The sequence below is a fragment of the Tetrahymena thermophila genome, assembly GCF_000189635.1.
Source record: "Tetrahymena thermophila SB210 genomic scaffold scf_8254799, whole genome shotgun sequence".
Taxonomy (NCBI): Eukaryota; Ciliophora; class Oligohymenophorea; order Hymenostomatida; family Tetrahymenidae; genus Tetrahymena; species Tetrahymena thermophila.
This window is the reverse complement of record NW_002476555.1, coordinates 15,914-29,966: the sequence shown is the minus strand read 5'-3', so window position 1 is coordinate 29,966 and position 14,053 is coordinate 15,914. Positions and strand designations below refer to the sequence as shown.

Here is a 14,053-nt window from a genome sequence, read left to right as displayed (position 1 = left end):
CTAATTAATGTGACGAGGACTAAGCTATTTCATATCCTATTAATGAAAGCATCATGAGTCAATACTCAACCATCTTTTCGAATAAGAAAAATATTAATTGATATTCTTTAAAATAAATAATTTCCATATAATATAAAAAATATTTTATTTGTTTTTGTATACTCATCTAAAAATAAAATATCTAATACGAAAAATTGAAAGTATTGATTTTTGTATTTTAACTTCTTCTAAAAACGAATATTTTTTTCTTATTTTTGATTTAAATTTTATATTATTAATATTCATAGCTTTAAACAGCAACAAGAATAAAATGTTTAATAAATATTGTAAGTAACTTTTATTATTAGTACAAATTTTTAAATAAAAAAATTAAAATAAAATAAAACTCATAAAATTTATAAGATAAATTAGAAATAAATTTAATTTTAATAAATTAATTAATTTATCAAAACAATAATACAACATACACTATATAAATATAATATAATAATTAGTTTAAATTTGAAAATATATTGTTTTTAATCTTTACAATTTTTCTGAAAATCATAAAATTTAATAATAATTTAAAAATATTTTTTTTTAACATAAATATTTCTTTTATGACTCTCTTTAAAAGATGTATTTATTAAATTAAATGTATTCTGAGAAAACCATTCAGCAATTAAGCCATAAAATAGTAGGCTAATAAAAGAAATAAGCTCATTCATTTTTTCATATTATAACTAATCAATCTATTTTTGTTGTAATTATAAAAAAACTTAGATATCAATTCTAACTACTTTAAAATTCTACTTAATTCAATTTTTGCTTAATGATTCGATCAGTATTATCTAAATAATTAAATTAAATTTCTTTTAATTAATCGAGAAACCAATTAAAAAATTACTTCAAAAATAACAAAAAGATAATAAAACAATCATACAATTTTGAATGAAAATAAGCACTTTTTTTGCAATTATTTTTACTCTTGCATCTAAGATTAGAGCTGAATGTTCAAGCGGACAAATATTTAATCTAGTTTCATAATAGTGTTTGCCATGCTCAAGCAGTTGCTAAGATTGTTTTAGCACTAGTTCAGATTCTTGCATAAGCTGTCCTCAGAATTATTATAAAAGTAATTTAAATTCTTCTACATGTGTTTAAAATTGCGAAGTTGGAGAAATATAAGCAGATAGCTAATATTGTATTAAATGCTAGATTGTAGGATGTATTAGATGTGATTCTAAATAAAACTGCTTACAATGCAGTCCTAATTTATACTTTGATAAGGAAAAGAATGAGTGTTCACTAAAACCAAAAATTTGTTAATCTGAATGGGATTTTATCTAAGAGCCTTTTACAGAATAATAATGTGTAAATAGTTGCCAAAGCTCTTACTTTCCAAATTAAAAAACATAAATATGCGAAAAAATTAGCTAATGTATACAAATTAACGACAGTCCTCCACTTCTCACTTAAAAAGTTCTTGAATTAAACTCATTTAATCAAGATTACTACCTCATTAGAGCAAATTAATGCTATTTTGCTCTTGTGGATTAAAATTTTTAGATAATATACATTGAAATATTTTAAGATATGCCAGACTTTTAGTTTAAATATATGTCTACTGGAGAGGAAAAAATTTAAAAGAGTTTTATTTTTGAAGAATATGGAGGCTGCTTAGCTAATAGTTCTATAAAAGTGATGAATTTTATCACAAAGCAAATTGTTTTTGAATAAACTGATTTAGATTATGATTACTATGTTTAATATATTGATTATTAAAATAGAATAGTCTTTCTTAATTAAATGAAAATTTGTTTAATAGCTTGGTATGATTTGATATAACAAAAATTGAATAAATTTCCATGCGATTTACTTCCTATTCAAGGTATTTTTTAAATCTATATTCTCAATAAAACAAATTATTACATATAGGTTTTTCCTGGTTCTTATTAGGTAAATAAAAAACTTTCTGATTTATTTTATAAAACTTTTTTAATTATTAATTTAGGTAGCTATTTTGTAAGAAGATAGATCTCTAAAATTTTTAGAAACCTAATTAGAATTTTCAGACTATTTGACTATTATGCAATCAACTTAGAAATATTAATATTTAATTAGCATTTTTTCTGATTATTATTAAAACCAAACATCAGCTTATAAGTAAGTATACCTAAATGATACTTATTTCTAAATCACGTTATTAGAAAAATTTGATTTACCAAATGATATATTTTACAGTAGTTTATTGAATTCAATTATCTAGCTTGATAAAATAAATCAGATATTATAAATATTTGTTTTAAATTAGGTATCAGAATAAGTGGAATAAGTACTAAATATAACTATTGCTAACTAGATAAATGATTATTCATTTTATGAAAACCAAGAATATAACTCTACTTTTGTTTTTTTGATTTCAGATAAACTATAATTTATATATTTGACTGATTATTTAATAAAACTTTAAAATGGTTATCAGTTTTAAAACGATACTTTAATCTAAGGATTAAAAAGCGGATTTATTACTAGCTAATCAACAATAACAAATGTTTTTTTCAAATAGAATAATATTATTGAAATATTTTTGTCATAAATTTTGGAAGTTAAAACTTTTAATTACTAATAGATTAGAATATCATTAAATACTACTGATTAAACTTATTTAACTAATTATTTAAATCCCAATGAATATTAAAAGCCTTATTATGATTTTAGTTAATTTTCTAGAGGAAATGTTTAATATTACTAAAATATTTTTAGCTCAAAAAAAAATACAGATATAAATTCATTTTATATTTATGATGAAAAATAAATATTAACTTCATAAGCTTTAGGAGTTTAAAAAATTTAATTTTCTATTTAAAATTTATAAAAAACTTCTATGATAACTACAAGGTTCTATTCATTTGAATTTGATGATAATATAGTCTATTTTGACAAATTATAAATAATAAATAATAAGTATTTTTTATTTAGCAAATAAATTGATTCAGTTATATAAGAATATGTGATTGACATTAATTCATAAAAGTAAATTATTTCTTATCAGTACGATTCTTCAAATTAAATTGGTGTTTTTTAATATTTGGAGAAAAGAAATTTACTGATAATCTAAAGTATACCTTAAATTTTTAGTTTAGATACACATTAACAAATAATTCAAAATCCCTCAGAATATTATTTTTCTCTTTAGAATTTCGTTATTTTAAATGATGATTAAATAGCTTACTTGACTTTAAATCAATTAGATGAGACAATTCTTTATTTAATAGACTTTTTAACAAATAATATATCAGAAATTTATAATTTTGGTACAAATTATTAACCCAATTTTTATTATGTTAATAATTTTTACACTCCTTTAGTTGCTTTTAATGATATTATTTATTTTTACATTTTTGATAATGACTGCTAGCCTTTTTCTATCAGCTAAAAAAAATTTATCAACAAATCTATAACTGTGTAATTCTCTGTAATAGCCAATCCTTACTTTAATTACTAAAAAACAGGAGAAATCTTTATATTTTACTAATCTCTAATTTAAGTTTATAGCTTTGATTTATCTCGAAAAGAACAGTACAATTTCGGTATAAATTATCCAGAAGCAATGAATGGTTAATAGATTCAAGTTTTTAATGACAGATATGTTTTTTATTATGATCAAAGCTATTTTTATAGATTCGACATGGAATTAAAACAATTTACAATAATAGATGCTAAAACTGATACCTCCTTGTATGGAAAAAGAGCAATTTAGTTTTATTATTTAGATGAGAATTTGTAATATATCAAAAAGTCTGATAATATAATAGATACAAGTAATATGGTTATTATTATGAGTCAACTAGAAGATTGCTCTCTATTAGGGAGTATAAATAATGATGATAATACTAAAATTCATAGTTTTTTATCTTAAGATGGAGTTTTTTGGATTAATAATTTATTCAACAATCCATTTAGCATATATAATTTCACATAAAATTATGTAATTCAAGACATTAATTTACAAAATAATAAAATTGCAGTCTATGATAATTCCACATAAAATTTAATCATTTACGATGTTATTAAAGCTAATAATGAATTAGTTGTAATAAAGTTAAATTTTATATTTGATCTCTCAATAGTTATTGTTGATTGGAATTAAGTATCATTCATATGGGTACAAGAAAATGTCCTTTATCTATAAAACACATAAAATTAATCACAGACATCTATAATTAAAAAATTAGAATCTAATGTTATTAAGTACTTATACTGTTAAAATTAGTAAACTTTAGTGGCTCTCACTTCTAATAAAATAATTTATTCAATAAATGTAATTCAACTTATAATTTTAATTACTTTAAAAAATTTTTAATTAAAATAGGTCTTGACAAAGATATATAAATTGGTTGAATATAGCTTCTAAGAATATTATCCAAGCTTTTTTGTTCAGTGTGAAGATAATTAGATAATATTTTACTATCCATTTGTTGAAATTTTTGATTTAATTTCAGGATAAAGATCAGAATACTTTTATTAAAATGTAAATTTATAAATTTCCTTTTTTTAAACTAATTTAGAATAAATTACATTTAATTTATGAAAAATTTGAAATTAGAAAATAAATTCAAAGAATAATAAAAAAATAACTTAATATAAAATTTTTAAAGAAATAAAACAAATTATATTTTTAATTACAATTTTTATTTAAAATTCTAAAATTCATTTAATATTTTGAGCTTTAAAAATTAAACATATTTTAATAATTTGAATTGAAAATTTTTTTATTAGAAATATAATGACAAATAAAATATTTTTTTCATAAACTTTACTATTATTTAAAGATATATATATTAGGAATGATGTAAAATGTTTAGTAAACTATACCTTTGATAAGTAAGCAAGACTAGTTAGTAGTAGTTTTTTTTAGCTAAAATGTCAATTTTTTTAGCAAATAGGACTTTCAAATTTAAAATTATTTGTTTGAGTATAGATATAATAATACTAGCTTATTCTATGATGGCAATCATAAAATATTGATTGGACTAACAGGATCATTAAAATAAGTAAACATTATTAATATTCCAGGAAATTTATAATTATTCCTTTATCAATGTGTCGCATAATTTGCTGAAAATGCAGTTTATTATCATTAAGAATAGACTAGCTTGATAGTAGTTGATAGCAGTCCAACTATTTATCTTTTTAATTATTTAACCCTTAATGTTACAAGTTTTAGAATTGATGTAAATAACATCCAAGGCATTTTGATGGATAAAAACAAGAATATAGCTTTTTTATATTCAAATTAATTTATATTAACATTTTAATTTCCTAGTATGTAATTTATAGAAACAATATCTTTATAAAACTATAATGCTACTTCTATAGTATAAGTTTATCTAAATACACAGTAGTCGTTGATTATCGTTTAGACTTACACATATATAATTGCTTTTGATCTGACAGAAATTCTTTATGCTAGCCCTACTAAATTGCTTTAATACTAAAAAGTATAACATTTAAATATCAAGAATGAATTCTTTGTAAGTTATAGTATTCTAAATCTCTCCCTAAATTTGTATTAAAATTCTTAACTCGTTAATAGTTTATTATTTGAGCCTTCATAATAAAGCATATACCCTTATTTTACATAGCTACTCTTGACCTAAGATTGCTAATTTTTATTTATTTAATTATAATATATTAACATAGTTTAAGCTGATTTATAATAAAAAAAACTGAATTTGTTTAAAAGAATAAAATTAATTAGTCTACCTGACAATTATTTCTATGACAATGTTGATAATTAAATATTTTTACTTTATTAGTAAAACTATTAGCTTAGCAAAATCAATTTAAATGATAAATATATAACTGAAATAAATTTGATTAATTTTACAGAGGGAGATATTTCTATGTCTCTTATATGCAGTTAATTTATAGTTCTTCCTTCATCAAATTTCCTTTAAATTTATGATATAAACTATCAAAAAATAGATTTAATCAAATTTTCAAATATTGCTGTAATTAAATTTGCTTTCAAATTGTAAATAAAATAATTTTAATCTTATTTAAACAATTGGTGGAATATTCCTTTTGATTATGAAGAAAGGATTAACAGTAGTGATCCTTAATAAGATAACTAAAAGCTTTTTTGTTTAATTGTATAAGATGGTAATAATATTATGGCATACATAATTAATCTTTAAACAAAATAAATTTTATATTCATATTAATTATCCAAGTACTCTAGAGTTACAAATATAGTAAGCGATCCCTTTAGGCAGCTAATATATGTAGTTAACAATTAAAGTTTAACTTTAGTATTCTCTTATAAGTTAAATTTAATTACAACCCTCTAGAATGCTTGTCTAAAATAAGCTAAAATTTCATATGACTCAGATTTTGTATATTCTATTTGCCCAAATGATATCATAATTTATAATGGTTTAAGTTTTTAACAATAATTTCCTATTATTGATAAAGGAATAAAAGAAGTTGATAATTTTATTAGCACAAAATATAACAACTATTTTATTATTATATAAAAAAATAAACTTTCTCTCATAAAAATGGATTATCTATCTGATTTCCAGCTTGTTTTTGAAGTCAACAAAACTTACTAATAGCTATTAAATATGAAAATCACTAGAGACTAAAACTATTAAACTTATATAGAACTTTTACTTTCCTCTTATGATAATGTATAGCATTAAATAGTGCCTTTGCAATAAAATTAAAATTGCTATATAAACATACAACAGTAAAATAGACCAATAGAAAATATTTACACAATCATATAATTATTTTAAAATTTTTAATCAATACAAAGCTTTAATCAATAACTATCATTAATACAAATTAATTACTAAGATTAATAATGCATTTAAGGTATAAGTGACAATTTATATAATATCTAAAATATTGATTCTAATACCTAAATTAGTTTGATTATTTAATCTTAATCTCAAAAAGATAATATTTGTTGGTTATATTAGGATAGCAACAGTTACCCATCTTATATAGAAAACTTTTATCTTAAAAACATGAATTTAACTATATAAAATACAATAGTACTTAACTAGAAAAAATAAATGAAAAACTTTTAAATGTTTAATATGACTTTAAATATTGAGAGCTCACTTACTTTATCTGATTTTGATAAAGTTCTTTTTTAAAATATCAAATTTAACAATAACAGAGAAGGTCAGAATTAAATAATAATTCAAAACTGTAAATTAGTTATAATCGAGTAAGTAGAAATAATTGATTTTGTATCATAATAGATAATATTTACTTTAACAAATAATAGCAATGTTATAATTTAAAATATAAACATCTCTAAAATGAATGGAAATACTATATTTTAAATGAATAACAATTAACAAGTAGTAATAACTGATATTAAAATACAAAACTCTAGCTACATAAATGTATTTCAAATATCTCTATCAAATTTTTTTAATGTGACAAATTTAATAATATAGACAGTATTATTTTCTTAGGTTATAAACATATAAGGAGTCACAATTTCTTAGATTTAACACATAAAGGTTGATAATTGTTATTAACTACAATTGATATAATTATAACCAATTAAATTAGACAATTTATAATATTTATCTAAATACTATATTTTGTAAGATTTGAACTTGCAAAATTCTACTGATATTTCACTTGTTACTCAGTCTGAATAAATACAAATATCTGATATAATTATTTAAAAGTTAAATACCTCTATAAACTGCTTCACTCTTAATGCATTATAATTATCTGTATAAAACTTTACTATTGAAAATTCAATAGTATATTTAAGTTAGCCTTCTATAATATTTATACTTAGCTATATAGATTGTGATATTCAAAATATAAATTCATCTAATAATTAAATAACAATTTTAAAAATTAAATAGTAAGATTAAATTGGTAAAACATTAATCCATTCTTCTTCATTTATAGATTTTACATTATAAAATCCTGTAATGGAATTTATAAACATAGATGTGTTAATATTAGATAATATTTAAGTATAAAATATTTTATTTTATGATAATATGCATTCTTCAATAATAATTATAGATTAATGTAATGATATTACTATAAATAACAGTCATTTTATAAATAACACAAATACCATTGGTACTGGAGGATCTATTTATGCTACTGATAATTAATCTATTTAAATAAAAAATACAGTTTTTAAGCTAAATCAATGCTAATCATAAAATGGAGGAGCTTTAAGTATAAAGAATAATATTGAAATGGCTACTCTAACTATATAAAAGAGCGCTTTTATAGATAATTAGGCTCAATTTTCTACAGGTGGAGCTATTAATTTGGTGAATTCCAATTTGGTGATGAAAAATTCTGTAGTTTCTTCAAATAAGGCCTTAATTGGAGGTGGAATCTATTATTAATAAATAATTCCTGATTTTGTATTAGATTTGATGAAGAAAATCTATAATAATAATATCTTCACTTAAAATTTTGCAAAGCTATATGGAAATAATTTAGGATCTACATTGAGAAGTATTAAGATTAATTTAAAGGATATAGAAACATCAAGGAAAACATAAATAATAGAAAATTAAAATAATTAAATTTATATCAATTAATTTTTAAGTGGAGACGAAATAAATTTTAATAAAATTTAATTGCTTGATGAGGAAGATAATCCAATCTTTATACCTAATGATGGTAATTATACTAACACTTAATAATACAGTAATGACGTTTAATCAATATTGTAGTAAATCAGCGTTTCTTTGTAATGGGACTAATCTACATAGTAAATATAGTGCCTTGGAGAACTTTAATCAAAGTAATTTACAAATGATGGATTTAAATTGAATGCATAAATTATGTATAAACCAAATAATTAAATGATCTTACAAGTTGTTTCCAATTTATTTCCAAAATTTTCTGATTCAAAAGGAAATGTATACTTAAAGCAGTACTAACTATATAAAAATATCACTATTAGTTTTAATAGTTGTTAATTGGGTTAAATTACTAAGCAGCAAAGCAACTCAATAGTTTGTGAGGATTGCCCTGAAGGAAAGTATTCCCTAAATTTATTAGATACTTCTTGTTTATAGTGTCCTGATTCCGCTATTAAATGCTACTAGTCAACAATTCTTTTAAAAAATGGGTATTGGAGAGAAAACGAATAGACAGATCAAATAATATATTGTAATTTTCATCCTAATTCATGCTAAGCTGAGTCAAAATTATCTAAAGTAAATATTATTATTTATTTTAATTAAAGTGATAGATAAAGATAGAGTCCATTTCAAAATAAATTTAACGAAAATTTAGGGAGAAAAAGAATCTTTTTAAATTTCATCACTTCCAAAATTTGGAAAAAATTTTAATTAAAATATATTCACATACTCTGAAAAATTTAATCATTATTTTTAAACTATAAAGAATTTTTTTAAAATAAATTTAATTTATTATTTTTTTAAGGAATATTGTATAGCTGGATATAAAGGTCCTCTTTGCTACTCGTGCGATACTTATGGAGAAAAATGGGGTAAAAGGTATCAATAAATATTTAGTTAGGGAGAATGCTTCAGTTGTGAGGGAAATAGCTATATCATAATTATATAAAATTTAGTTTTATTCATTATCATCTTTTACTATATATTTGCCCTTTTAAGAAATATAATCAATAAATAACAAGCTAAGTTAGCAGGCTACTTTATCACTAAAATGGATTTAGTCTATCTAGGGTCAACATGTATTTTATTAGCTTAAATTTAGAAATAATTTATCAAATAATATTTTTAAATTAAATATAGTTTGAATTTTAATTTAATTTTTATTATTTTTTAATTAAATAAAATGTATAATATTATATAGTAAGATAATAAGATAAGCCTTAGATAATTTCCAAAATTTTAACTGACCACCTTCATATTCTCTCCTTGTTAAGCTTTTTTAACTTTAATATTCCTAACTATTTTAAGATTCCAATTTAGGTATCAGGAAATTCTATGAGCTTAACAAGCAAGTCTATTGATTGCTTTTTTTCAAGATATCCAAATCTAAAACCTTTATGGTTTTATTAGTCCTTGTGGTCGTTATGTTTACCACTTTCTGTACTCTCGCTTTATTTAATATTAGGTTTTATTTTAAGATATTTAAAAAAAAATACAAACATTTTTAAATACTTAAATACTGCATGTATCTTCATTTATCTTTATTTTTATCCGATGATTATTATGCTATTTAGCAGGTCATTGAATTGCCTATAAATTGGTAATAAAAGCTATCTTGATTTAGATGTAAATATATTATGCTACGACCCTTAATATCATAAACCATATGTTATATTCTACTGTATACCATTACTAGTTTTTTGGGCAATTATTGTTCCACTATTTTTATTCTTAAAAATTAGAAATGGAAAAATGAAAAAATGGTCAATCTTTATTGAAATAAAGTATTCTTTTATATTTGCTGGATATAAAGAAAAGTATTATTATTGGGAATTTGCTAAATTATTTTATAAATCAATTCTAATTTTGGTAGCGACATTACTTCAACAGAATCCTTTCTTAAAAGTAAGTTAGTTATTAATTATTTTAAAAAATAAATACCAATCAATTTAAATTAAATTTATTACCTATTTGGTATATAAAATGAATAAATATACTTATCAAACTTTAAAATTAAAATAGTTTAGTATGCTAAATGCTTTAATTTTATTGCAGATTTATATAACATTTAAGACTAAGCCTTTTGCCATTTAGAATTTCAACAATTTATTATAAAGATCAGCAATTTTATGTGCTTTATCACTAAATTTAACTCAGATTATTGCCAATGTTGGAAACATGCATTTTGTTTTAGAAGCTATATTAATTACTTTATTAATTTTTCCTAATCTTCAATTTATAACTTAATTGGTGATTGGAATATGTCTAGTTACTATACAAAATGATAGATAAAAAAGAAGTAGAATGTAAAATTGCCTCTTATATTTTATATAAAAATTTCCTTCATTATTTGAAAACATTCAAGTTTAATAAGGCTAAATAAAAGTAAGTTCTCTATTGAAAATAAAGTTATTCAAAAATAAAGTTAAACATTTAATTGAGTACTTTAAACAACATAGCTTCTTCAATTAAGAATCTTTGCAAGAGCATTTTCATCTCTAAAGAAATCAAATCCTTTCTCCTAAATTAGAAAAATAGTAGTAAACCAATAGATTTACTTTGCTATCTGGGAGTGAAACTATCATTGGATAGCATAAAAAGGTAAATTCTCTCAAGAGTATGAGAGAGAAATGGACATACTATACAAGAAAAACAAAAGAAAGTCCAATAAGTAAATTAACTACAACTTAAAGTATTAAATAATTTCCATTTTATATTTAAAAGGTATACCTTAATTTGATAGTTAAGATATAATCTAGAATACACAAAAAGAAATAGCTCTTACTGAAACTGGAAATTTGTAAACTTATACTTGTAATGATGAATTTGGAATATAATTAACAAGTGATCATAAATTAAATAAAAATATTAAGTAGTATTTGTCCATAAAATAATGATAAAATTAATCTACTCTCTTAATTATAAATTATTATAAATAAAATAATGAGATAATTATAATTTTTGTATTTTATCATGTGAAATAAATTTAATCATTTAAAATTTGAACTTCTTTAAAAATATAATTGAAAAATTAATTTACCTTAGAAAAGATTAGAATTTCAAAAAAATTTACAAAATATGTTGTTATTGAAGAAAGTTTTTTATCCCTACAAACCCCCTTAAATCCTCAATTAAAAATTAAGGTAGAATTAAGTTTATTTGCAGTTAATCCTATTTTATAAAATTATAAAACCTTTTATCTTATTACATTTAAGTAATCGATTTATCAATTCTTTTTAATTTATTATAAAAGTTATCTTGAAATGAAATAATAAACTTAGGAAATATTTTAAAAACAGATTTAAAAAATAATTAAGTAGATTTGAATAAAATTCTTATTTTAAAATAAATCTGTTAAGAAAGTAATTCATTTAAAAATATAAAGAAACCAAAATATTTAAAAGAAAATATTTTTTAAAAATAATTATATTTATTTTAGTTTTTTTCAGAAAGTTTTTATCATCAAAGTTAGCCAATATAATTAAGTTGTCATTATATAAATGAATTATTATTAAGATCAATTAATCTTTTTTCATTTAGAAAAAATAATTAAGAAGTTTTAATGATAAAAAACACAAATATCAATTCTAACTACTTTTAAATTCTACTGAATACAAAATTTGTTAATAATACGATTATCTTAATTATTTAAATGTAAATTTCTTTAAATTAATCAGAAATCAATTCAAAAATAACAAAAAGATAATAAAACGGTCATACAATTTTGAATGAAAATAAGCAGTTTTTTTGCAATTATTTTTACTCTTGCATCTAAGATTAGAGCTGAATGTTCAAGCGGATAAATATTTAATCTAGTTTCATAATAGTGTTTCCCATGCTCAAGCAGCTGCTAAGATTGTTTTAGTACTAGTTCAGACTCGTGCATAAGCTGCCCTCTTAATTTTTATAAAAGTAATTTAAATTCTTCTACATGCGTTTAAAACTGCGAAGTTGGAGAAATATAAGCAGATAACTAATATTGTATTAAATGCTAGATTGTAGGATGTATTAAATGTGATTCTAAATAAAATTGCTTACAATGCAGTCCTAATTTATACTTTGATAAGGATAAGAATGAGTGTTCATTAAAACCAAAAATTTGTTAATCTGAATGGGATTTTATCTAAGAGCCTTTTACAGAATAATAGTGTATAAATAGTTGCCCAAGCTCTTACTATCCAAATTAAAAAACATAAATATGCGAAAAAATTAGCTAATGTATTCAAATTAACGAGAGTCCTCCATTACTCACTGAAAAAGTTTTTGAATTAAACTAATTTAATCAAGATTACTACCTCATTAGAGCAAATTCATGTTATTTTGCTCTTGTGGATTAAAATTTTTAGATAATTTACATAGAAATATTTTAAGATATGCCAGACTTTTAGTATAAATATATGTCTACTGGAGAGGAAAAAGTATAAAAGAGTTTTATTTTGGAAGAATATGGAGGCTGCTTAGCTAATAGTACTATAAAAGTGATGAATTTTATCACAAAGCAAATTGTTTTTGAATAAACTGATTTAGATTAGGACTACTATGTTTAATATATTGATTATTAAAATAGAATAGTCTTTCTTAATTAGAATAATTTTTGTTCAATAATTTGGTATGATTTGATACAATAAAAATTAAATACATTTCCATGTGACTAAATTCCTATCCAAGGTATTTTTTAAATCTATATTCTCAATAAAACAAACTATTACATATAGATTTTTGCTGGTTCTTATTAGGTAAATAAAAATTTTCTGATTTATTATATAAAACTTTATTATTAATTTAGGTAGCAATTTTATAAGAAGATAGATCTCTAAAATTTTTAGAAACCTAATTAGAATTTTCAGACAATTTAACTATTATGTAATCAACTTAGATGTATTAATATTTAATTAGCATCTTTTCTGATTATTTGGAAGGACAAACATCAGTTTATAAGCAAGTATACTTAAATGATACTAATTTCTAAATCACATTATTAGAAAAATTTGCTATAACAAATGATATATTTTACAGTAGTTTATTGAATTCAATTATCTAGCTTGATAAAATAAATAATGTAATATAAATATTTGATTTAAACTAGGTGTCAGATTAAGTGGAATAAGTACTAAATATAACTATTGCTAACTAGATAAATGATTATTCATTTTATGAAAACCAAGAATATAACTCTACTTTTATTTTTTTTATTTCAGATAAACTATAATTTATCAATTTAACTGACTATTTAATAAAACTTTAAAATGGCTTCCAGGGTTAAAACGATACACTAATCTATGGATTAGAAAGCGGATTTATTACAAGCTAATCAACAATAACAAATGTTTTTTTCAAATAGAATAATATTTTTGAAATATTTTTGTCATAGATTTTGGAAGTTTAAACTTATAATTACTAATAGATTAGAATATCAT

At 21.1% G+C, this 14,053-nt stretch overlaps 4 protein-coding genes across 4 annotated transcripts; all 4 read left to right on the top strand. All coding sequences in view use genetic code 6, as the record gives it.

The window, feature by feature from the left end:
• Window positions 1–930: 930 nt before the first annotated feature.
• Window positions 931–3,000, top strand: TTHERM_00810530 (hypothetical protein; the record flags this gene model as incomplete). Its single annotated transcript, XM_001008579.2, has 6 exons — window positions 931–1,870; window positions 1,918–1,938; window positions 1,998–2,149; window positions 2,190–2,222; window positions 2,294–2,880; window positions 2,988–3,000. 6 exons carry the CDS (start codon window positions 931–933, stop codon window positions 2,998–3,000), a joined length of 1,746 nt encoding a protein of 581 aa, XP_001008579.2.
• A 1,301-nt stretch (window positions 3,001–4,301) lies between these two features.
• On the top strand, window positions 4,302–5,509 carry TTHERM_000810507 (hypothetical protein; the record flags this gene model as incomplete). The annotated part of the gene is made up of 4 exons (XM_012795750.1): window positions 4,302–4,354; window positions 4,411–4,513; window positions 4,815–5,383; window positions 5,440–5,509. 4 exons carry the CDS (start codon window positions 4,302–4,304, stop codon window positions 5,507–5,509), a joined length of 795 nt encoding a protein of 264 aa, XP_012651204.1.
• Window positions 5,510–7,955: 2,446 nt separating this feature from the next.
• Window positions 7,956–11,533, top strand: TTHERM_000810503 (transmembrane protein, putative; the record flags this gene model as incomplete). The annotated part of the gene is made up of 6 exons (XM_012795749.1): window positions 7,956–9,212; window positions 9,442–9,715; window positions 9,838–10,541; window positions 10,659–11,021; window positions 11,079–11,307; window positions 11,361–11,533. The coding sequence occupies 6 exons, from the start codon at window positions 7,956–7,958 to the stop codon at window positions 11,531–11,533; spliced, it is 3,000 nt and encodes a 999-aa protein (XP_012651203.1).
• An 831-nt stretch (window positions 11,534–12,364) lies between these two features.
• TTHERM_00810500 (hypothetical protein) lies at window positions 12,365–13,778 on the top strand (the record flags this gene model as incomplete). The annotated part of the gene is made up of 4 exons (XM_001008576.2): window positions 12,365–13,177; window positions 13,352–13,372; window positions 13,423–13,651; window positions 13,723–13,778. 4 exons carry the CDS (start codon window positions 12,365–12,367, stop codon window positions 13,776–13,778), a joined length of 1,119 nt encoding a protein of 372 aa, XP_001008576.2.
• Between the last annotated feature and the right edge of the window lie 275 nt (window positions 13,779–14,053).